Raw genomic sequence first — 26,153 nt, 5'->3', positions numbered from 1 at the left:
TGTAGCATTTTAAACTGTTATATATCACATTATATTGAAAATTACAAGTGATTAAATATGAAATATTAAATATGATGAATGCCGATCTGAAATACAGCTCTCATTTTGCTATTTATAGGTTTATGTTTGAGTAAAATGAACATTGTTGTTTTATTCTATAAACTACGGACAACATTTCTCCCAGTTTTTTTAAATAGAAATATTGTCATTTAGAGCATTTATTTACAGAAAATTTGAAAATTCATATTCATATTCATAGAAATCAATATTTGGTGAATTGACCCTGGTTTTAATCACAGTTTTCATGCATATTGGCATGTTTTCTCCACCAGTCTTACACACTGCTTTTGGATAACTTTATGCCACTCCTGGTGCAAAAATTCAAGCAGTTTATTAAAATCAAAGTAAGTGTTTTTTTTTCCACAGCAGTATATTAAATATGTAAAATTAGTGTTATATTAGTGGATTTATTTTTTCTAACAAAAAAAATCAATACAAATGTTCAGCTAGATACTTACATCACTTTAATGTAACTTATCTTTGCTTGTTATTAATACAGAGTTGTAATGTTATATATGAATTACTGTAAGAGAACAGACACAAACAACACAAACAGTCTTCAGTCTTTTTTGAGTTTTATTTTATAGGTGAGCTCCTCAGATTCTCACAAATGGTAGCAAACATTACAAAAACACTTTACTGATAACGGTAAATGGGCCACAGTCACTATAACAGTCTGTTATTCATCATAAAGAGACACTGTCAGTACAGTTTAATATGGTTAACAGTGAAAACAGTAGATTTAATCTGATTAACAGTGAACAATGTAACCGTTTGGGTCAATCTGATATAAAATCATCTCTCTCACTTTCCCTTTAGCCTGAACCCCTCACAGCCCATAATATCCTAAACTGTAGAGCGAGCTGAAGAATAATTTATCACACGTCCTGTACTGGAGCTTTCTGAGCTGATCAGATTAATGCTGAGGAAATGTTTTAGAAGATGTTTATGGAAGATATTTGGAATGATGACCTTTAAAAGAGATTCTTTTATTATATAATAAAATGAAAATTCGTCCCTGACTTCAGATGCAAAAAACATCAAAACACACAATTCTGCCGTAAAAACAGTGAGGGGGGAAAGCTGGTGTTCTGTTTTTTAGAATTGATCATGTTTATATATCACTGCTAATATAGCAACTGTTCTGTAGGACTATATGATATTTGTGTGTCATTTGTGTGTGTGAAACTGATAAAACAAACTATTTTTTTTAGCACTGCTAATACAGAAAATAATGTTTTTTTTTACCAGTGCTAATATATTTATAGCGTTTTTTTTTAGCACTACTAATACAGAAATTCTGCTTTAGTAGCTTTAATTTTGTCTATCAATACGTATAAAAAGACTTGTATTTTAGGCTTTGTCAATATGTAACTATTTTTATTGCACTGCTAAAAGAGCAACTTTTATGTTGGATTGTTAACATTAACAATGTAGCATTGCTAATATATGACCTGTTTTTAGCATTGCTAACTAATATAAAAAAAAAATCACGCTTTGTGTGAGGCATTGCTAATATATAAAATATATAAAATTCAAGCAGTTTATTAAAATCAAAGTAAGTGTTTTTTTTTCCACAGCAGTATATTAAATATGTAAAATTAGTGTTATATCAGTAGATATCTATTGATATTTATTTTTTCATTATCAGCTTTTTTCATTAGCACTGCTAATATAGAATTTCTTTCTTTTGGGCAGCATTGCGAGCTAGCTTGGAAACGGTTTTGTAGCGCTGCTAATTTAGCAGCTATTTGTTGTGTAGAATTGCTAATATAAAAATATTTTTGTTTAACTAGCATTATTAGCTTGATTATTAGCTTACAAAAAACATTGTCGGATTGTTAATACAGAAAATTAGTTACTTTTTTATATTGCTAATATAGAGCCTTTTTGTAGCAATGCTAAAGCAGAAACTGATTTATAGCAATGATAATTTTGCAATTTTTTTGTAAAAACCTATTTTTGTGCGGAGAACTTCATTTTTATAGAGGTGCTAATATGGCAGCTGTTTTTCTGGATTTTTAATACAGAAAATTAACAATATAGCAATGCTAATATGTTTGTAGCACTGCTAGCTAGCTTACAAACTGCTTGTGGAACTGATAACAGAATATTAGATTTTTTTTTGCTTTGATAAAATAGAGAATGACTTTTGTGTGCAGCATTACTTTTATAGAAAGTATGTGTGAAAAAAATATATGGACCGTTTATTTTTGCATCACTGCTAATGTTGAACATGTTTTGTTTAACTGCAGATGCACGAAAGTAGTGATTTTTTTTTTTTTGGAACAGCATTTGCTAACTAGCTTAGAAACTGTTTTTGAAATACAGCAACATTCTGTACTATTTCCAATACAGGAATTATATTTTTTTGTGAAGCATAGGTTAGGTATAAACTGTTTTTGTATAATTGCTAATATAGAAACATATTGCAGTAGATATGTTGTTGTTTTGTGTGTGTTTTGTTTGTTTTGTAGTATTGCTAATAAAGAAAATCAGTTTTTTCTTACATTGCTAACATAGAAATTGTGTTTCTGTAGTATTGCTAACATAATAAATGTATATTCTAGATCCACACCAAAAATAGCCAGTCACATCCATCCCTTAATCCCCCTCTTTCAGCCGCGCTCGCTCCTGCAGGGCTTCACCTACATACAACACATATATGCACCTATACACCTACATGCTATACAGACTGCTGCTTAAGCAATATAGAACCATTCTCACACAGACCATTACTGCACTTACTATTCCTTCATAACCCATAATCTCATTTGGCAACCTTAATCGACACGTGTCGACCCCACCGGACCCTGTAGCATGTTAGAGAAGCTTCTACTGGTCTATATTACAGTACAGGACTACAGAGAGCTCTGAATGTACCTAATCATTAGTAGGCATTCATTTAAGAGCACTTTAGTGACTGAGGCAACTCCTTCAGGTGATTGTGATGATTGCTGGACCTTCACAGTATTGGAAACGTCAGGTTTTTGCAGTATTTAAACCGTGATAGCATTGACATTACTGTGGTTTGAACCCGTGCTACAATATCTGCTGTTTGTTAGTGGGTCAGAAATAAGACAGATGTGAAACTCTTTTATCTTATTTATATTACTTTGATTTATATCTGCTGATTTATACAAAAAAATAAACACAAAATCTTATTTTTTTACACTCAACCAACAGTCTATTTTCACGCCTTGTGCCTGTGTCGTATATAGAATATACTGTATCTACGCAGATGGGCTTGTTGGTCTGGAAGTGTGGTGTCTTAATGGAAATTTCTGGCGTATTGCTATCTAGGCAAAAGAAAACACAGGTGCACCACTGACATTAAATATCAATATGCCAAAGTCAGAGCACACATGGATCGTAAAGGTAATGGAGGGTGACACCCTGATTGGTTTATTTAACGTTAAGCCCAAAACACGCCCATGATTAATTAAAAGAATTAGTTCTTAAAATGCTTTTTGTGCATTTCAAGCTGTGCAAGGTGTACTTTTCCCGCTGTTATGATAGCAAGACACCTCAGCAATAGATCGCTAATAAAAGGGCCCTATAGCTGACTGTTACAGCTTTACATCAAAACTGTCCACCAGAACTGGATCCCCCACTCAAACACTAGTTTAACAACATGATTCATTTCAAAATCTCAGGCAACCACATCTGAGTCACTTCTGGCCATCATTCCCAGTGTTATGTGGGCCACTACAAAATGTGACAGAGCGCAGGTTCAGTCCACATTAATGTTAATGCTATCGGGTAAGAATTTACTTTTAAACGAACAATTAATTAGTTAAGACGTCAAGAAATTCAAAGTGGTTCAGTGTGAAATGCTTTGTTGGAGAGAAATGTACAAATATTGGCATCTCTAAAAGCTACCTTTTAGAGAGATAAACATATATCCAACCAAATAGTTACTAACATGCTTTGTGGAGCCCTATGGGCAGCTCAACTGGGATCTACAGGTTTCGGCCCCACATATGGATGTCACTGAAGAACTTAATGCTGGGCCCAGAAGGGGTTATACACTGAATATTGGGCCTAGCTGGGACCCTTGTTAGTGTAAGGTGGGCTGTAATAATAAAAAAACTCCTAAAAACCAAGGTATCAGTTTGGTATCGCTACTGATAGATAGTCAGAATTGCAGTATCTAACGGCTCTGAGTGGTCCAGCAGGCTAAGTGCTGCCACAATGATTGGGAGATTGCTGGTTCAGATCCTGTTCATGTAGCTTGCCATCAGCTGCCAGAGCCCTGAGAGAGCACAATTGGCCTTGATCACTCTGGGTGAGTAGATGGTGCTCTTTCCCCTCATCACTCCAAAGGGTGATGTCGATCAGCACAAGGTGTCTGTGAGCTGATGTATCGGAACCATTTGTATTACTGCGCTTTCCTCCAAACATGCTATGATGTTTCTCGGTAATAAAAAAGAGGTGGAGGCTGACTTTACATGGGTCAGAGGAGGCATGTTCTAATCTTACCCCCCCCCTGGTGATGGGTAATTAGCCATGTAAATTGGGGAGAAAATGGAAAAAAAAAATAGATTATTTTTTTATATAAAAAGAATGGCAGTGTCTGTATTGGAAATGAAAAAGTGCTATCAAGGGTATACATAGGGTGTTTTAAGTAAAACTTGTGTTGGTTTTTAGCTGCGTTCCAAAGTGTAATCTGCAGTTATGGTAGAATAGGTACTTAGTAGCCTACTGGTAACAAACATGTAATAGTCATAAGAGGCTTCGTAGATTTATCACCAGAAAGAATAGCCTCTTGCTTTTGCAGCTCAAAACTTGTGTGCTTTATAAATTATAATTCTGCTCCAGAAACTTATTTTTTTGCCATTCCTTGACAAATGTTTCTGTTTTCCCATAGTGTTCAACTTCTACCAAGAATTCTGAGTAACTGAAGAATGGGAAAGATACATTAGCTGAGTCCTTGAAATCACTCAGAAAGTCTCGGCTTCATAAGAAGGGTCCTTCAGTTTAAAACAGCCGCCTATGACGTAGCAGCCGAGAAACACAGCCCGCCTCGGCTACAGCCCAGTCTTTGGAGCGCAGCTTGTATTTGCGTTATAAACCATTAAGAAAGAAATCAAGAGTCAAAGAGTTTCTCTACAATGAACCGTTTCACACTGAACGCCGCTCTGAATGACTCACATCTCAACAACTGAATTCCATTTAAAAGACACAAGCAGAAACCTGAAGAAACTGTAAACAAAGTGTGTGTTTGTGTGCAATAAATCAGCAGGTTACGAGCGTAACCTTGGGTTTCTTCAGAATGGAACTTGCTCCTTTCATTGTGAGCCGTGTTGAAACGGCGAGAATGCGAAAATAAAAATAAAACAGCAACAAGAACAACATTATATGAGACTCGACCTGCTCCCCAGATGCTTTCATGTAGAACATACCTACACAGCAGCACTGAAATTCAAGGACACTTCTGGTTTTCTTAGGAATAAAACAATAACGCAGCATCGACAAGATGTGTAGCAAGTGCAGGACAGCTGGAGTTTGAATGACAGTTCTGATGTCAGTTATTGTATTTCTTCCATAAAATGCATTTCCCAGTAGATAACATTAGACTACAATGGAAAAACTCATGATACACTATATGTCCAAGAATTTGTGGACACCCTTTCTAAAGAATGCAGAATTCAGCTACTTTAAATTGCACCCATTGCTGACATGAAGGAGCAAATGAGCAGAAACTGCTTGTCTCACCTTTGTAGAGACGTATTGGCATTAAATTAGGGCTCTTTTTAGAAAAAGAAGCAGATTAACATGACCCTACCTACTGGCACCATGCATAATGCCAGTCATGGGTTAGAGAAGTATAAAGCTAGAAATGATAGCGCTGCATCCAATACTTCTGGGATAAGTTGGAAGGTTTGGGATCGAGTTATGATGATGATTAGGGCTGGGTATCGAAATTCAATACGTAAAAAGGTACCGACCAAAATGTCTCGGTACTACCAAGTACTGAAAGGTAAAAAAAATGAGTGCCTGGTTTCGATACTTTGCATGAAACGCACCACCTATGCAGAGTATTGTACATAAATGTACATAAAGTACATGTATTTTATGAATGTTTAATTTAATTTAATGAATATACACTGTAGGAAAACCTATAATGTGATGTTTTCTGTTGAAGACATATGCAACATTTTTTTATTTCTTTCCTTCATACATCAATTTAACCATTATCCATTTAGCCATTATTAGCTCTGGCTTTAGAAATATGACTATCAACATGCCCACCCATTATGTTCTACTGTTTCACCAAGCCAAGCAGTCTAGAACTGTGGCTGAACTAATATAATTTAATTTAATTTGGTCATGTGTAATGCTCATATTTTTTTAAATAACTCTTTAAACGCATAAAACGATATGCATAGGAAAAATATTTGTAGTTTAAGCATTAACAATGATTTTTGTTCTTAATAAATCGCCTCAAACATGCTCTGCACTGTTTGTTTCAACAAGATCGAGAAAGATGGAGCCTCTCATGGTGACAGAATGAGATTACTTGTGTCATCTGTTAAATAAATATATTGTGTGAGAATAATGTTCGTTTTTGTTGGGTACAATTTAGAAAAAGGTATTGAAAAAGTATTGTTTAGGTATGGGTATTTGGTTGAAAGTATCATATCAGTACCGATATCAAAAAAATTGATACGATACTCAGCCCTAGTGGTGATCATCCAACATGTCACAATAACTACATTCTCGACTTATCATATAACATATAGCTATGACCTTAATAATGTTTGCTTAGCAAAGCCAAGCCCTCTAACGTGAGTGAGCTGGTGTGTCCATTTATTTAGGATTTATAAACATGTTCCAATGTTCCAGTTCCAATATGTTAATATTCTTCATTATTCATAGTTTAAACAGCTTATTAAAAGGACCTAAATGCATTATTATGCTATTATATTATCAATACAAAAGGTGTTTTGTAAAATGGCTTAATTATCCTCTTGAGACCCTGTGTTCTCATGAGTGGACATTACATTTCTGCTTCTCTGCACCATGATAATAAATTATTATAATATATTTTTAAAATGTTGACCCTTTGGCCTCATATAGGGGTCTGCCCATAACAACTAGTGTTCACATAACATTGTGATCCTCAATTGATAAAAAAAGATGTCGGGAATCCCAATCAAAAGTTTTTACAGCCAGTCCAGGTAACAAGATAAATGGTCCAGGTAACAATTCTCATAATTCTCATAATTAACTTACTTGCTGTAGAGTTGGGTCCTTCTGATCTCAAATGGCAAGAATAATTTTTAATTGTTTTAGTACTGTCCCCATATAAGGACATTGTTTTTTTGCAAAAACGATTTTCTGTACAAAGACAAAGTTTAGCTTTTATACTTGGCAGGTCCTGCTAATCTCAAATAGCTAGGATAAACTAAAAATACACACTAGGCAAAAGTCTGGGTCTGAGGAGGTTATAGAAGAAACGCTGAATGAGCAGGTGTCCCAATACCCTTAGTTCATATAGTGTACATTCAAAGACATGACTAGACGCCCTTGAATTGGTCCAGTCAATCCATACTCTATTTCTACGTGAAATAATCACATCTGCAGAGATCTATATATTCTATACACACTACTCCTGTGTAATCACAGTTAATATGCATTTGCATTTATTGTAATTAATACTGTTAATCAGTATTACCACTCTGAGCTGTCAGTACTTCACTCCATTAATCTGATTAGATTATTTTCAAAAAGCTTATAGTGTGTTTTCTCCATTTCCTCCTAACTATTAAATACAGTATATGCTTCAGCTTAAAACAGCTTAATGACAGAACTGAGGATATTGCTAATATTGAGACATATTAGTGCTGTATGAATCCAAAATTCCTGACAGATGCTGTGTTTACATTGTTCCAGTTTGTTATGAACAGCTTCTCCAAAAAAAAAAAAACAGAAGATAAAAGTGAAATACAATCTCAGAAATCTGTAGATAAAAGATAAAATATTACAAAACATTCAATACTATTCATCAGCATCATTCGCTTCATTCAACCCCTGACCTTTCTGACGTTTATAAAGAAAATAACTGCTTTAGTTTAGTACCACAGGACGAAGAGTAACAGAAAGGTCTTGATATCGATCAGGGTTTTCAGCCGAAATGATACGAATATAAACGTCGCTGTCGTAACAAAACGTACAACAATGTATTTCTGAAAGAGAGAATAAAAAAAGCTTCTTAACATCATTCTCAACAGACATTTATGTTAATAGATTTTGTACCAAGTAGGGGAGAGCAGGGCGGGAAAATACTAACATGGGGTACAAAAGAACAAGGGCCGAACTGTGCTTTTCCACTGCATTGTACCTAGACTACACGACTCAACTCAACTCAACTCGGCTTTACAGCTCTGGAAAAAATTAAGAGACCACTTCAGTTTCTGAATCAGTTTCTCTGATTTTGCTATTTATAGGTTTATGTTTGAGTAAAATGAACATTGTTGTTTTATTGTATAAACTACAGACAACATTTCTTCCAAAATCCAAATAAAAATATTGTTATTTAGAGCATTTATTTGCAGAAAATGAGAAATGGCTAAAATAACAAAAAAGAGGCAGAGCTTTCAGACCTTAAATAATGCAAAGAAAACAAGTTAATAATTCTAAAGTTTTAAGAGTTCAGAAATCAATATTTAGTGGAATAACCCTGGTTTTTAATCACAGTTTTAATGCATCTTGGCATGCTCTCCTCCACCAGTCTTACACACTGCTTTTTAGACTTTATGTCACTCCTGGTGCAAAAATTCAAGCAGTTCAGTTTGGTTTGATGGCTTGTGATCATCCGTCTTCCTCTTGATTATATTCCAGAGGTTTTCAGTTTGGTAAAATCAAAGAAACTCATAATTTTTAAGTGCTCTCTTATTTTTCCAGAGCTGTACTCACTCTTGGGTACTTGGTACCTGCTTTGTTTTCCAATACCAATGATTCCCTGAAATACACCTACATAATTAGGGCAATGAGGCAGTAACAATATGCTGAAAACTGCTGAAAGAAGTGTCAAGTGTCAGATTTTTAGGGCGTTTTCACACCAGCAACAGTTGGTCTGGTTAAAACTCTTGGTTGGTTTGCACTCTTGGTGTGGTTTATTTGGGCAGGTGTGAAAACAGCAATCGCACGGCAAAACCACAAGTGGTTTGTTTGGAACTGGACCGAGACCACCTTCTCTCACAGGTTTTGGTGCGGTTGTTTGAGAAAGTGATCTCGATCTGATCCGACTATCCATTATACTCATTTTATTTGAGCTGTTCAGGTACAGTTTAACCTGATATATTAGCTAGATCATTATAATAGCTAGAATGCTGGAATGCTCCATGCTAAAATGTTTCACAATGAATGCTGTATGTGCAGCCTTCACTGATTGCGGCAGCACAACATTGAAAACACTGTGCGTTTGAAAGTCGAACACTGCACAAATATTCTTGCTGGTATGGAATCCTGGAACATCATGCTATATTTACGTTCTTGTTCCAGTGACAGAGACCTCTGACCAATCAGAAGAGACAACAGGCTTGTGTGGTTTGTTGAGGCACATTTTGGTGCATTTAGGTTTTTGCCTGTGTGAAAACAAACCAAATCGAGGGAAAAACGCTACAGGATTCTGCAGGATTTTGGGGGTCATGTTTCAGTCTCTTCTCGACTCATTTGTAGTAGGTGCTAAGAAATTATCTGGTTCCAGGTATTAAATTTGCCTAATGGAAAAGGGAAGAAGCAGAGTAGGCTTGAGTCAAGTAGTGTACGTTCCATACAGCGGAAAAGTGCCTTAAGTGGAACACACTTTGGTCAAACTTAATCTCCACATATTACAGTCTCATATTACTCGTGAATTCCAAGCCCATTCAGACATATATTTCTTAAGATTCAGCCTGAAAACCATTCAATTATTAATATTTTTTTAATATTCTTTTTTTTAAAAACCCTGCTTTTGGTGGCCATTTCCCCCTCTGTAATGCACTAAGTGCATGTCCTGCACTAACCCCCACCTTTATCACCCATGTCTGGGTCTCACATAAGTCATAGTTGTCCAATATTTCACAAAATACATCTGAATGCAGTTATTCTACTTCTTTTTAGACGTTGTTGAGTCTTGGGTCTTCTCTAGGTTTCTTATTCTTAACCTACCATTGGTTTATGCAAGAAAATCTTGGATCCTAATCTTGGTAAAGCTCTCTCTTTTTTTTTCTTTTCAAAGCACTTAACTAACTCACAGTGAGAGCCAGCCTCACTGAAGTACATCCTCCACACTGTGGGGTTAGTTTTACATTCTGTTACAACTGAGCCTCCATAGACAAACAGTGGCAGAGTCCTAAATTTCAATGGTGCATCTCTTCAAGAACACAGTTGGGGCATTTTTAATGCACATTGGTACTATAAAATAATAAAAATGAACATAGTACTAAAGGTCCTATAGATATACTGTATATACTATACATTTTCATATATGGTGCTGGTATTTGGGGTCAGCTTTGCAGTCAATTAAATTTCAACTAAATGTTTATGCCTCAATTCACCAATTGACAATTTATTGAGCATAGTATTAAAAGTTGGTCAACTTGTTGTAAATTGGTTATATAGAACCTTTTCTTATGGGGCTCGTTTGGAACTGGACCGAGACCACCTCCTCTTACAGGTTTTGGTTTGCGGTTGTTCGAGAAAGTGATCTCGATCTGACCCGACTATCCATTATACTCCTTTAGCTCCATTTGAGCTAAACAGCTGTTCAGTGCAGTTTAACCTGATGTATTAGCTAGATCATTACAATAGCTATGATCAAACGCTGTCTTTGCTGCTGCTCCATGCTAAGATGTTTCACACTGAATGCTGTATGTGCTGCATTCACTGCTCACGGCTGCACAGCTCTGTTTACTACAGAGACATCTCATTGAAAACACTGTGTGTTTGGAAGCTGAACACTGCACAGCTATACAAACACATGTTGGCCTGGAACCCTGAACCTTCTGGCTATATTTACATTCTTGTTCCAATGCCAGAGAGCTCTGACCAATCAGAGGAGACAGAGCGCCTGAGTAGTTTGATGCCTTTAGGTTTTTGCCTGTGTGAAAACAAACCAAATCAAGGGGGAAAAGCTACATGTAAGTAAACTCATCATAAACTGATTTAAAACAGGAAAACAAACTATAGGTGTGAAAATGTCCTTAATGGCATTGAAAATGGCATTGCATAGAAATAATTGCATTGATTCTTTCTATCCAATCAGCACTCTGCAGGGTTTTGGAGGTCATGTTTTAGTCTCTACTCGCTCACTTGGAGTAGATACTAAGAAACTAAGATAGTAAGAAACCTCAACGTCAAAACATTTGTAGGTTGGGCCATGCTCTCTCCTACATGTGGGACATTTCTATTGGTCCATTCGCCACAGAGTGGTATTATGAGGTTTTGTTATAACAGCGACGAAACGCAAAATTACGTTCATTACGTTACACAGGAGAATACACAGACTTTAGTAAAAAAAAAAAAGAACCGACACGCATCCAGATACTCATCTATAAGTGAAGTAAGCTGGACCGTAAGTGCTAAGTTGTTTGCAAATGGTTCTCAATAACCATTGGGCCACATTTATACTCTGGGTGTGAGTTGACAGGTTGTGCAATGATGCGGGGACCTCCACGCCGGCCCCCTCACTCCTCCTTGCTGTGTGTGTGTGTGGTGTGTGTTGTGTGTGTGGTAGAGAGGCCTGAAGTGCTGAGGTTGGGAGTACGCAGCAGGCACGCGCTGAAGAGACCTATGATCCCCATGTTAAGAATGAAGGCTAAGGCCAGAGCCCCGAGAGTGCCCAGGAAGAAGGGTCCCGGCGAGTGGGCGATCAGCCAGCTGTGTCGCGAGCTCATGTCGGCCAGCACCGCCTCCATCTGGAAGTGGGTTCCCACCACCGCACAGATGTGGAACAGCTGGTGGCTGTGACCTGCAGAGATTAAATTGATATGAATGATCCATTCGCTTAACCCAGATGCAGTTAAGAAATTAGGCCAGCCTGTTATGATAATTATGATATTGATTAATCATAAAATATATGAATCAATCAATCCATCAATTAATCAATATAGCATTATAGCAATATACAACATACTCTTAATCATTTTTGCTGATCCCGATATTGTCCATTGTGTTCAATGTAAATGAGTGGGTATATTGACTTATTTTAAATCAGACAGTATTTTCTTATTTAAACTGTGTAGTTTGTCATAAAATCTGTGTGGGTTGTGGCCTCTGCTTCTGCCCGTCACTATTAATTCCCCCATTCTCATTTCCACACTCAGGGTTGCCAGGTATAGACAACACAGCACGCAAACAGTATGCTTCAGCTATATAAACAGATGAGCTGGCTATTTTTTACTTAACAGGTAATCACTGAGCTTCAGTAAGGTTCCCTTACCATAGCTGGGAAATTTAACACCACCACCATCGTAATAGAGACAGACATATTTTGGACAATGGAACATATACACAGCTCTGGAAAAAATTAAGAGACCACTTCAGTTTCTGAATCAGTTCCACTGATTTAGCTATTTATAGGTTTATGTTTGAGTAAAATGAATATTGTTGTTTCATTCTATAAACTACAGACAACATTTCTCCCAAATTCCAAATCAAAATACTCTCATTTATAGCATCTATTTGCAGAAAATGAGAAATGCAAAGAAAGCAAGTTCATATACATCAAGTTTTAAGAGTTCAGAAATCAATATTTTGTGGAATAACCCTGGTTTTTAATCACAGTTTTCATGCATCTTGGCATGTTCTCCTCCACCAGTCTTACACACTGCTTTTGGATAACTTTAAGCAACTCCTGGTGCAAAAAATCAAGCAGTTCAGTTTGGTTTGATGGCTTGTGATCATCCATCTACCTCTTGATTATATTCCAGAGGTTTTCAATTTGGTAAAATCATAGAAACTCATCATTTTTAAGTGCTCTGTTATTCACTGATCAACTACAGACTCGTCATCACCTGCCACTGTGTGTCAATCTGGCCGGCAACCCGTGTGAGCTTTGCATCTGGGGAGGTGTAGGTGAAGCAGTAAACTCTCCCAAGTGTTTGGAAATTGGACTTCTATAACCATTTCACACTCTCACTTACATTTATTACTGATTACTGATTGTTCCTTTAAGATAAGCTGCAAAACGTATAGCTGATCATAATCAACTGCTCAAACTCGAAGCTTACAACATTACTTTGGGTTAGAATTTGTTGCAGGATTAGATTTGATCAGGTATTAGAACTCACTATCAATAAGCCATTTCTAAAAGACAAACAAACAAACAAAAGCAATGCTAAATATAGCCGCAAGCGGCAATCATCGGGTTCAAGCACCAACTTGCACAATGGTGCCTACTGGAGCATTGAATGGTGATGTGTAAGAAGGTCTAATATGATTGGAGATGCCCTGTCACATTTAGAAATTATCAAGTTTTTCACCTGTTATTAATGTTGAGCAGAGGCCTTTCAACCTGATCAGTGCTTAAATTCACATGTAAATCTAGTGAACTTTGTAGGATATTCATTAAGTGAGTTAGAACTAGTCAAAAGGTGTCTACATGTTATTGGTATTGATCAGGTGGCTTCAACCAGAATGTTCACAAAGTGGTATTCAGATTGACCTTTGAACCTTTGCAGAACAAGCTGAAATGTTTGACCAAACAAGTTTAAATTAACACAAAGGAGTGAATGTTCTGATATGACATGTAATTATGAAGTTATTATAAATCTAGTTCTGAATTAAATGGCGCTTCATCAAGCACCAACTAGCACAATGGTGCCTACTAGAGCATAGGATGGTGATGTGTAAGAAGGTCTAACACAATTGGAGACATTCTGTAACATTTAAAATGATCAAAAGTCTTTCACCTGTTATTAATGTTGAGAAGAGGCACAAAGGAGTGAATGTTCTGATATGACATGTAATGTCAAGTTATTCTTAATCTAGTTCTGTATTAAATGGCGCGTGATATTGTACAGAGGTCTTTAACATTGTGAGATTACAGCAAATACTGCAGAGTTACAGCAATTTAGGTTAGAAATTCCAAGGACGCACAGATTGCTTGATGCCTGGAGAGTATTGTATGTGAAATTTTCACAAATGTTTTTAATGAACATTTACCTAGAGACTCTACAGTGTGCAGCAAGACTGAAATGGAGGTGATAGGCCAAATATCCAGAGAGTAGTTTCAATATAGCTATTTTCAAACAATTAGCAATTATGAATGAACAAAGCACTTTTTAAACATAGTTGTATTGAGAAATTTGTCAGAGCCACTGTACTAAATATGGCAAAAACAATTAGATGTCAAAATAGTACAGCATGATTGACATATACTCGTTTTTTTGGAACAGCGCCCCCCAGTGGGCGGATTGTTTCAGCACTTTGCAGGTCACTACAGTGTCTCCACCTGAACATAACTGCCAAGTGTCATCCTGATTGGGCAACATTCAGCCTGCCAAAATGTCTGCTGAATGCTGATTGGCTGATGGTGTTCAGCCATGTTGATTGATTAAGGTGCCCTTTGAACATCCTTTAGAGGCTGTATGATAGATTCTGCATGTAAAGTTTCAACTTGCTAGGTTGCACGGTTGCTGAGAAACAGTGCTCCAAATTTACCTCTTGAAGTGAATGGGGCATATATCCGGAAGGACTAATTTGCATATGGCGGCCATATTGTTTACATATTTCAACTTTTTCTTAATGGATATTGAAGCGCATGCTCTCACGAGTGTTTTGATACCAAACATGCCAGGATTGGTCAAAAGGACTAGTTTGCAAAAGTAGGTTTTGCATATTATGCAAATTAGCACAAAATCTATATAGACGGAAGTGCATGGTCCAAAATGGAAAGTTGTTGGTATTGACCCAAGGAATCCATCAAAAAAAAGAATTTTGAATGTAGGTCTTATGGTTTTTGAGTTATTGAGAAAATTGTGAAAAATGAATTTCCTTGTTTATAGCGCCACCACTTGACCAATCGGTGCCATTTTTGTTGTCCACCGAGATGCACTGATCCTACATCTACCTACCAAGTTTCATTTCTCTATGACTTACGGTTTAGGCTGCACAACTGTTTTTACAGGAGAAAAATAATAATAATAATAATAATAAGAAGAAGAAGAAGAAGAAAAATCTTAGCAAAAACAATAGGGTTCTACGCACCTTCGGTGCTTGAACCCTAAAAAGCAATACAGAGATGAAGTAGAGCTGTACTGTACCGAAGTAGTCGAAGCGTCCGGGAGCCAGTCTCTCGGGAAGGTGAGAGGCGAACAGGAAACCCGTCAGGAAGGCAAAAAGCAGGTGATAACAGTGACTGCTCACAGCTTCAGTGTGACTACAATGTCCACTAAAACACAGCACAAGCTGCACACACATACACAGATACACAGACACAAAAAGAGAAATTCCATGTGTTAGTTGTTGGAATGGAATGAAACTTTACATGTGTGAATGTATTAATGATATACACCTCTGGAAAAAAAATAAGAGACCACTTAAAAATGATGAGTTTCTTTGATTTTATCAAATTGAAAACCTCTAGAATATAATCAAGAGGAAGATGGATGATCACAAACCATCAAACCAAGCTGAACTGCTTGAAATTTTACACCAAGAGTGGCATAAAGTTATCCAAAAGCAGTGTGTAATAGGGGTGAAACGATTACTCAAGTAATTTGAGTTACTCGATAAAAAAAAAAAATGATCAATTAATTTTCTGTGCCACGAGTAATCGTTTAATTAATTTTAAAACGCAAAGCACGGAATTTAGCACAGACGTTTAATGTGAAATAGAGCGCTTAGCGTTACGTCACCCACGCACATGAAGCAGGTGAAGGAGGCGAAGGTTTTTTAAGCGGTGAGCAGGTAAATTTAACTTATAACAAATCAAAGAGATTAACATTAATGTACCTTAATAACAGAACGACAGCGCTGTGGAGTGCTGATTATTAGGAATACTGTGTGAATAATATGTGTGGTTAGTTTATTACAACAGAGACTTAAAACAGGCTTTATGTAATCAGTAAATTCAGCGCTGTGGAATTTATAAATACATGTTAAAGTTAGCTGGCCATGAACTTACTGAAATATCATTTAGGTAAGATGCACAACATGAAGCCAATGTTTATGCCTTTATTATTGATTAATGCCCTATATTTAATACTTACAAGAAATCCTAAGTTTAAATAATTTAACTTAATTTATTAAATTATTAATTATTAAATTATTACTTGTGGTATTTTTGTCTATTTTATGTTTTATTTATTTCTATTTGTGATGTTTTTATTTGTGCAGTGTGGAAATGTATGTTGTGAATTAAAAAATTAAACCAATTGGTCATTCATTATTAAGTAAAATTTCTTATTTTATGTTTTATCCGATTACTCGATTAATTGAATCGATTTTTCAGTAGAATACTCGATTACGTAAATAATCGATAGCTGCATTAAAATGTGATTAAAACTGTGATTCATAAAAACTGCATCTTTTTTTTTGTTATTTCAGCCATTTCTCATTTTCAGAAAATAAAAGCTCTAAATATTTTTATTTGGAATTTGGGAGAAATGTTGTTTGTAGTTTATAGAATAAAACAACAATGTTCATTTTACTCAAACATAAACCTATAAATAGCAAAATCAGAGAAACTGATTCAGAAACTTTTCAGAATTTTTTTTCCAGAGCTGTATGTACAGTAAGTGATTACACTATTAAGAGTCAAAGGATACGTTTCTTGGGGAAATCTGTAGAGTTGAAAGGAGGCTCTAGAGTTGGTTCCACATCCATGTTGGCCTCATCCGGCCTAGATAGAAGATGGGATTGGGGGGCCAGCGGTCTAAGGCGCTGCCACTATGAGCAGGAGGACGCAGGTTCGAACCCCAGCTCATGCAGCTTTGCCATCAAGCTGCCGGCGTCAGAGGGAGCACAATTGGCCCTGCTCCCTCTGGGTGGGTAGGTGGCGCTCTCTCCCCACATCACTCCTATGGTGATGTCTGCAGCACGGGGCGTCTGTAAGCTGATGTTCCGGAGCCGAGCCGCTGTGCTTTCCTCCAAGCGCGCTGGCTGCTCGGCAATGCTGCATCAGCAGCAGCTCGAAAAGAAGCGGTGGCTGGCTTCACATGTATCGGAGGAAGCATGTGCTAGTCTTCACCCTCCTGGTGTGTTGTGGAATTACTAGTGATAAGGGGAGTCCTAATGAGTGGGTTGGGTAATTGACCGTGTAAATTGGGGAGAAAAATGGGAAAAATTAGAAATAAAATTATAAAACAAAAGAAGATGGGATTGGGTGATTTGGCATGGAGGCGTATAGGTTCTTTGCGGCATCCTGCAGCATATTTACTCACAGATGTTGCTGTAGCTGGGCCTGTAGATCCTGCTCTACACTCGTAGGTTGATGAAGCTGGAGTCCCAGCTTCCCATAAATGCTTGAATAGCCATAAAGCTGTAGACCCAACAGGCCAAGGAAGTGTTACAATCTGATGGAGCCATTCTTGGGAAACCCCTGCTGTGTGTGGGTGAGCATTATAATTCTCAAAAAGGCAACGTATGTGGCAGAAGGATGTCCTCGTATCATTACTAGGGGCGACTGGTTGTCATAGGATTGAAGCTCTTGAATCAAGCTTTGTTGGATCCCATACAAAACCTGGATTTGTTGCTAAAGACATTTCTGTTTGAGTTCATAGAAGTCCAGGTTTCTTGTTCACGACTCTACTGCAAACGAAGGCGACAATGGCTGAATGAAGGACAGTCTGGATGGCAGGCAATTCATCAAAATGACCGTTTTATGTCTCTCAGTCCAGATGTGTATCCAGGGTTTGTGACAGTAAGGGGAAAACGAGAGCTTTAAAGTATAGTGAATCATATAGAGAATCATTATAAAATTGTTTATTCAGATAATACATGCACAGTCATTTGATTGTCTGTTACCTACCCTGTAAACAAGAGGGATGTTATCAAACACGAACGGCAAGACGAACGCCCCTGTCCGCAGGATTTTACTCTTGTGTGGAAACTGCAATTCTAGAAATCTACAGAAGCAGCAAAAAGAAGAAGAAAATTTTTTTTTAGTTTCATGTAAGACTGGTATTTCCCTGCAGATCAGACAGCTGATAAACCACAGCAAAGAATCATATGAAAACACTGTACATGTGATACATAAGTCGTCAACTGGATTTAAGTAAGTAAATGATGTGGGGTTGGTTGATGCTGCAGTTGGTCTGCAGGTTTAGGTTCAGCAACAGTATGTGCTGAAAGAATGAGGTCAGCTGACTACCTGAATATACTGAATATAGAGCAGGTTATTCCATCAATGGATTTTATATTTCTTCCCTGATGACACGGACATACTCCAAGATGACAATACCAGGATTCATGGTGCTGGAATTGTGAAAGAGTGATTCAGGGAGCATGAGATCATCATTTTCACACATGAATTGAGAGAGAGTCCACCACAGACTCCAGATCTTAACCTCATTGAGAATCTTTGGGATGTGCTGGATGGAGAAGACTTTGTGCAGTGGTTGGTCAGACTCTACCATCATCAATGCTGCTGCAAGATCTTGGAGAAAAATTAATCCAGCAACACTGGATTGAAATAAATCTTGTAACATTGCAGAAGTTTATTGAAACAATGCCACAGTGAATGTGTGCAGCAATCAAAGCTAAAGACGGTTCAACTAAATATTAGAGTGTGTGACCTTTTAATGTTGATGGCAACTGTTTTTTTTCTGGCTAGGCAGTGTATAATCATGTCATGGCACAGGAGGGCTGTACTCATTATTAGGCAAGTGGTTTTAATGTTATGGTTGATGACTGTCTAGAGGACCGTTAATAAGGAAGACAGAAATGAAGAGTTTGTAATTAAGTGAACTCTGAAGGTTCACAGTGAGCGATTACAGCTCAGCTGTCTCAGCATTTTTTTAAATTGCCTCCAGACTTCATGTCACTCATGGGCCTCATGTGAACACCAGTCAAACTAAACATGTAGTTACACATCACTGCTACATACTGCTGTTTTATCTGACCCTGCAACCATCTCCTCTATTACCCAATGCATCTGTGTTTAACAATCATCTGGTGCTGAGTGTGTAATACACTAGTAAAATGTTCCTACCATAAATGCTCTAGTTGGAAAATAAATCTAAAGGAATCAACTTAATCATACTAATAATATTAAAATGAACCATTATTTAATGCTGCAGGAATTAATAACAACTATAAATTCTGCTTTTATAATCAGATTTTTTAATGCTGTTGGTCATTTTTTGGATTGAAAACTAGATTTTACAAAGTTTCAGTGCTTGGACTGAATATTTTTTATTTAATCAACACTAAACATCAACACTCTCATACAAAAACCTTGTATCTCCAGAGTACCGACTTTACAGGAAAAGGAATAAAAACCTTCCTAATCAATATAAAAAAAATATTATTAAACATAATGTTGAAACATATATATTAGTTCATGCTTTTTTTATTCTGACACAATATAAAGAACTGGAAGATTAAAAAATGTGTCAAAAAGTCAAAAAAAGTGATAAATAAGTTAATAATAAGGTTCTGTGCTTGGACCCCACTGATCGCCACTGATCGTAGTGTAAAAATAAGATAGAGGATCAACTTTTTTTTTTTAGAAATTAAAGATCTCTACATCAATTTCATATAAAAGCTAGGAAGTTTATTTTTCTTATAGATTTGCCCAATATTTTGGCCTCCAAAATGGCAACCTTATAGAAAAATGAAAAAAAAAAAAAAAAAAACTTCTTAATTAATGTAAAAGCTAAAGAAATATAACACATAATTTTGAAGCATATACAGCTTTGAAAAAGATTAAGAGACCACCTCAGTTTCTGAATCAGTTTCTTTGATTTTGCTATTTATAGGTTTATGTTTGAGTAAAATGAACATTGTTGTTTTAGTCTATAAAATACAGACAACATTTCTCCCAAATTCCAAATAAAATATTGTCATTTAGAGCATTTATTTGCAGAAAATGAGAAATTGCTGAAATAACAAAAAAAGACGCAGAGCTTTCAGACCTCAAATAATGCAAAGAAAACATATTCATAAAGTTTTAAGAGTTCAGAAATCAATATTTGGTGGAATAACTCTGGTTTTTAATCACAGTTTTCATGCATCTTGGCATGTTCTCCTCCACCAGTCTTACACACTGCTTTTGGATACAATTATGTCACTCCTGGTGCAAAAATTCAAGCAGTTCATCTTCCTCTTATTATATTGATAATATTTCAAATGTTTTTAATTTGGTAAAATCAAGGTAAATCATAATTTTTAAGTGGTCTCTTATGTTTTTCCAGAGCTGTATTTTGGTCCATGTATAATGCATTTCTGGCACAATAAAAAGAACAACTCCCAGATTTTCATTATGTCAAAATGTAAAAAAAAGAAGATACAAGATTTGCATAACAATGGTTTTGTGTAGGTTGGAAAGGAAACAGTGTAATGCCATTTCTGAGAAAACTGAAGTGTTACAGGGAAATTCCATCAATTTCTACATAATTAAATTAAGATAAACAAATTCAGAGTTGTCTCATGTGAAATCCCCTGTTCTACAGAAACATACTGAGTCAGAACTGATGACTAGTGAGTGGAAATGAATTAAAAGCAGATGTGTCAGGTGTGTTAAAAAGATTTTTAAAGCTGTACATATTTTGAGTCTGAAAACATTTACAGTGAGGCAAAAATAGGCTTTTCAAAAGGGTTATTTTATCTCTATTTTAATATAATTTACATTATACAGTATATAAAGCATTATATAAATCAGAAGACAAATGCAGGTTTACTAAATAGGCTCTGTGGATTCTAAATATATGTATAGCCCTGGAAAAAATAGGAGACACATTTCTTGTTTTCTGCAAATAAATGCTCTAAATGAGAATATTTTATTTGTAATTTGGGAGAAATGTTGTCTGTAGTTTATAGAATAAAACAACAATGTTCATTTTACTCAAATATATACTTATAAATAGCAAAATCAGAGAAACTGAAGAACTGTAAAACTGTATGAATTCCCTACCTGGAGTAGCAGGACATGCTGGTGCAGAAGATCGTGTTGGCGATGGCGATGGAAACAAAATGCTGGTGAAGCCAACTGTTAACCCAACATTCAGGCATCACGTAAGAGCCGTACGCGATAGCGCACCCTGGAGGAACAGAGGGATACAACATAACATTGTTTTTCTAAAGCAAATCAAATCTGTACATGCTAAATCACAATTATATCCCAAATTAGCCATGTGGAATTTGATAATGAAGTGAGACTTAAGGGGACGGCTTGAGAATGCCCAAATCGTTATAAACTGTTAGGTGTTATCATGTGAGTGAGATTGAATACTGAACAGTGTGCTCAATATTGAAAGGTGATGTGAATTATGGAAGGTGGAGCTCAGAGTGATAGTGGGTGAAGAGGGATAGGATATTATATTAAACTATAATAAAATAAAAAATATTTTTTGTCGATTTTCAGTTTACTGAATAATTTAAACAGAAAAACTCTCTTACATTGTGCCTAAATTTCTTGATGAATGGACCAATAGAAATACTTCAAAATGACCTGAAATAAACTCTTTTTACATTGATTCCTTTGAAAGATTCTCTTGTAAAGTTGCTGTTTTGCAGATACTAGTTTTTCATTGGACAGCAAAGATATGCACCAGGAACACAACATAGAATAACATAGACTAATTAGGCTATTATCACCCACAGTGGACAGTGCAATAACAGCAACTATAACAAGCTCATTCAATACAGGAGTCTCTAAATATTCTTCAGCCCTGGAAAAAACTAGGAGACCACTTCAGTTTCTGAATCAGTTTCTCTAATTTTGCTATTTATAGGTTTATGTTTCAGTAAAATGAACATTGTTGTTTTATTCTATAAACTACACATCAACATTTCTCCCAAATTCCAAATAGAAATATTGTCATTTAGAGCATTTATTTCCAGAAAATGAGAAATGGCTGAAAAGTACATATTCATAAAGTTTTAAGAGTTCAGAAATTTATATTTGGTGGAATAACCCTGGTTTTTAAACACTTTAATCAATTTTTCATGCATCTTGGCATGTTCTCCTCCACCAGTCTTACACACTGCTTTTGGAGCAAAGCATCAAGCAGTTCAGTTTGGTTTGATGGCTTGTGATCATCCATATTCCTCTTGATTATGTTTTCAATTTGGTAAAATTAAAAAAAAAAAAGGTGGTCTCTATTTTTTTACAGAGCTGTATATATGTATAATAATACTATATACTGCAGGCCAGTGCACTGTTCTTTAGCCTCCATGCCACATGGAAAAAGTAATTGGACATGAAATGTAGCATGTAATTGCCAAACCCATATAAACTGGGATAATACTGTGTGTGAAGTTTGTGACTGTGTCTGAGTCTGAAGTAGAGAATCTGAAGCCTGCAAAGAATGAGATGAAATCTGAGCAGTCTAGACTAATAACTTTTAATAACTTTTGTTTCAGTCAGAAATAATATTTCAGGGCAGATTTTAGGGGATTTCTAGGTGCCAAAGAGGATTTCAGGTTAATCGAGTTACTGCAACCGAGATCCTGCCCCAATTACACCTCTAATCTCCTCAAAGTCCACTTCTGCTTTAAATCTTAGAAATGTTAGTGTTAGTGTGCATGTTAATGAGGTACATAGGCTCATTATGTAAGCCTGCAGTAGTGTAATAAGGAAAGAGGAGGAAATTAATACTGTTAGTGTTAAAGTAACACTGATTAAACTGTGTTAAAATGTAGAAAAATGTTGATTTAACGCTGCCAATGCACTGTGTAGGCAGTGCTGAGCCGAACAGCCAGCTCATTCTCAGGCTGTTGAGATTAGATTTGCATGAAGTGCAGTAATTTATCAAAAAAAAAAAAAAAAAAAAAAAAGGAAATTGCTTTTCTGTTTTCCCAGCGATTATTATGGGCTGTTTAAAGGTGTGCTTTCAGGGCATGCAGGACAAGTTTTGTTAGCAATGTTATCCCGGCATTTTTACTAAAGAAGCAAACACTATCACCTGACTTTAGTAGCCAGATACCAAAGTAACCAAATACAGTTCACAGGTTTTTTTTTATTAATTTTGCCACTTTTTTCATAAATAAAATAGTCTACAGATCTGGAAAAAAAAAATAAGAGACGACAACAAAAAATGATGAGTTTCTTTGATTTTACCAAATAGAAAAAATATAATCAAGAGGAAGATGGATGATGACAAGCCATCAAACCACACTGAACTGCTTGAATTTTTGCACCAGGAGTGAGTAGCATAAAGTTACTCAAAAGCCGTGTGTAAGACTGGTGGAGGAGAACATGCCAAGATGCATGAACACTGTGATTAAAAAACAGGGTTATTCCACCAAATATTGATTTCTGAATTCTTAAAACTTTATGAATATGAACTTGTTTTGTGCATTCCTGCATTATTTGAGGTCTGAAAGCTCTGCATCTTTTTTTTGTTATTTCAGCCATTTCTTATTTTCTGCAAATAAATGCTCTAATGACAATATTTTTATTTGGAATTTGGGAAAAATGTTTTAAGTAGTTTATAGAATAAAACAACAATGTTCATTTTACTCAAACAAACACCTATTAATAGCTAAATCAGAGAAACTGATTCAAAAACTGAAGTGGTTTCTTAATTTTTACCAGAGCTGTACATATGTATTTGTCCTGCTGTTTAAAGTCAAAACGATCTTTAAAACATTTACATAACACTGAACTTTTTAAGATTCCAGCAATAAAATTATTTATTTTTTTTACTTATTCAGCCAAACACTTAATTTGGTTTGATTTGTTTTGACAAACCCTAATTAGCATCATTATTTTATTATGTAAATGTGTGAGATTTAGCTAAATGGCTCATTTTTATCTGCAGTCCATGGGACAGTTCATGTTATAAAAAGAACAGTCTCGCAAAGTAGAATTAAAGCAATTAATAAAACAAACATTAGTTATATAACAAATATATATATAATAAACATAATTTAACATCACGATAACAAATCTGTATCTTCAATAACCATGCATTCAAACTTCTGGACTTCTGTTTTTTAATAATAACTCCCAGTGCTGTATATTAGGTGGAGGTTAAGTTCAAAAGGCATTATACTGCTTTTTTGCAGTTGGCAGTTTCAAGTTAACCCTTAAAAAAAAATAAGGAAGCACTTAATCTTTAGCCACGTGAACAGTTTAACTCAAATGGTCAAAAATGGTCAAAAGCAGCACTTTCAGTTTGAGCTGCAGAGAAAAAAGAGGAAAAAGATCGACCCTCCCACAAGATGCAACAGCCATACAATGAAGTGTCAAAATTCCCCAATAAGTCATCTGAGTGACAATGAAACCAAGAGGCAATACTTAACACACTGTTCAACACACTTAAACCCCACTCAAACCATCCAAAACTGGTCCAAACAACTTCTGAACAAGTTTTATTAACTATTTCACAATATCTACTGGGGCATTAACTTGCTAAGTGGCAAACAATTATCTGTTACAGGTTTAATTCCACATAAATACAACAACAAGGTCTTGTTAAAACCCTGTAAATCTGTAGAAAAAGCTCAGGGAGCATGCTAACACCATCTGAACAGGTTTTATAATGACAAAAAAATCATTATTACTAATAAACTATAGGAATATAGTAAATAACTAATAAACTATAGCCCATGTCATGTCATACGTTGAAATCTTCGGCCCTATTTTAGTGATCTGTAGTGCATGGGTCAAATGCGCATCAAGCAGCTGGATTTAGGATGTCAGTGTGTCTTTGGTATCGTGAGGGCGCAAAAAATATGCCCTGCGCTAACAGTAACACAAAAGTAACACAATAGTTTTACTTTTACTGGTACTGGTAGTTACTTTTATAGGAGTAACTAAGTTAGTAACTTAGCTACTTTTTGGAGAAGTAACTAGTAACTATAACTAAATACTTTTTTAAAATAACATGCCCAACACTGACGAGCACTGGGCGTACCTACTGGAATGGACATTGGTGATTGACTGTCATCAAGGTTTTAATCAGTCAGTGGAGTACCTCTGTTTTCCACCGCCAAAATATATAGCAACATGGCAGAAATTTACCTAAACACACCTGACATTTCTAGCAATGAGGTGAGGAGCTACTTTGAGCCTGGATAATTTATTGGGGAAAAATATGGCCCGATACGACCATTGGACAGAGTGCCGGGCAAAAAGTACAAAATTACTGAATCTCAGAAAGCTGTAGGAGAGCGGTGGTGGGCTATTCAACAAAGGTAAGTAGTTGTATCACTTTTTACTTTTTATACACCCAAAGTTTTTTATACACCGGAGTTCTCCTTTAAATTAAGTGAGACATTATTATCTACAATGTAGGTGTTCTCCTCCAACTCACAGTAAGTCCTTTTAAACAATTAGAGTTAGAGTGACCTTCAGGTGGGTCAGCTTGAATGTCTCCATGATCCACACTTTAAAAATTAAAGGTTCTTTAAGTTAAAGGTTTAAAAGGAAAAGGTTCTTTAAACAGCTGCTGGACTGTACTATCTCTCTACACTTCAGCTCAAGCAGGAACAAAGCTTGTTGGCTGTTCCTCTGTAGTTCTCTGCCTCTTGTTTTCTTTTATTTGAAGCTCTAGAAAAGCACAATGGCTTCAGTGTGTCCGAGCGGCCGCTCCCCATCCACAGCTCCTCCACAGCCGGGTCAGAAACCGCCCTATAAACTCACACTGTTTACTCCTGAACTCGGCCTGCGGGAGATCTGGGAGCTTCCAGCATCCTACGCCCTTACATAAACCTCATGTTCCACATGCAGCGACAATCACAGTCACAATCACAGCGGTGATTTCATACCAGAGCCATAATTTAATAAAGGATTCCTCACGATGAATCAGTCTGAAAGAATCTGGCAAACAGTTTCTGCCCCAAACACTGAAGCTAAAGAGCAAGAAGGGGTCGATGTAGAATCTAGTATTAAAATGTACAACAGCTTGGAACAACAGCTTGTGATCTTTTACACCTGTAGGTGATGTGAGGTGTTATCTTGTAATGAATCATAGTGAACATATATATATATA

General features: G+C 36.1%; 1 protein-coding gene and 1 long non-coding RNA gene across 3 annotated transcripts in view; one reads left to right on the top strand and one right to left on the bottom strand.

Moving 5' to 3' along the window:
* Positions 1 to 376: 376 nt before the first annotated feature.
* Positions 377 to 1,752, top strand: LOC125781269 (uncharacterized). Its single transcript, XR_007424489.1, has 2 exons — positions 377 to 410; positions 1,624 to 1,752. It is a non-coding gene; the product is annotated as an uncharacterized LOC125781269 (long non-coding RNA).
* Positions 619 to 26,153, bottom strand: part of paqr6 (progestin and adipoQ receptor family member VI) — a 75,877-nt gene continuing 50,342 nt past the window's right edge. For both annotated transcript variants that reach the window (XM_049464860.1, XM_022668706.2), the window contains exons 5-8: positions 21,128 to 21,254; positions 18,023 to 18,119; positions 15,315 to 15,459; positions 619 to 12,019 (exon numbers count right to left, since the gene is read on the bottom strand). In XM_049464860.1, coding sequence (XP_049320817.1) covers positions 11,736 to 12,019; positions 15,315 to 15,459; positions 18,023 to 18,119; positions 21,128 to 21,254 — 653 coding nt within the window. In that variant the 3' untranslated portion in view covers positions 619 to 11,735. The remainder of the gene's footprint in view (positions 12,020 to 15,314; positions 15,460 to 18,022; positions 18,120 to 21,127; positions 21,255 to 26,153) is intronic.

The sequence above is a fragment of the Astyanax mexicanus genome, chromosome 1, assembly GCF_023375975.1.
Source record: "Astyanax mexicanus isolate ESR-SI-001 chromosome 1, AstMex3_surface, whole genome shotgun sequence".
NCBI lineage: Eukaryota > Metazoa > Chordata > Actinopteri > Characiformes > Acestrorhamphidae > Astyanax > Astyanax mexicanus.
The sequence above is the reverse complement of the archived record's forward strand: the minus strand, read 5'-3'. Positions and strand labels throughout refer to the sequence as shown.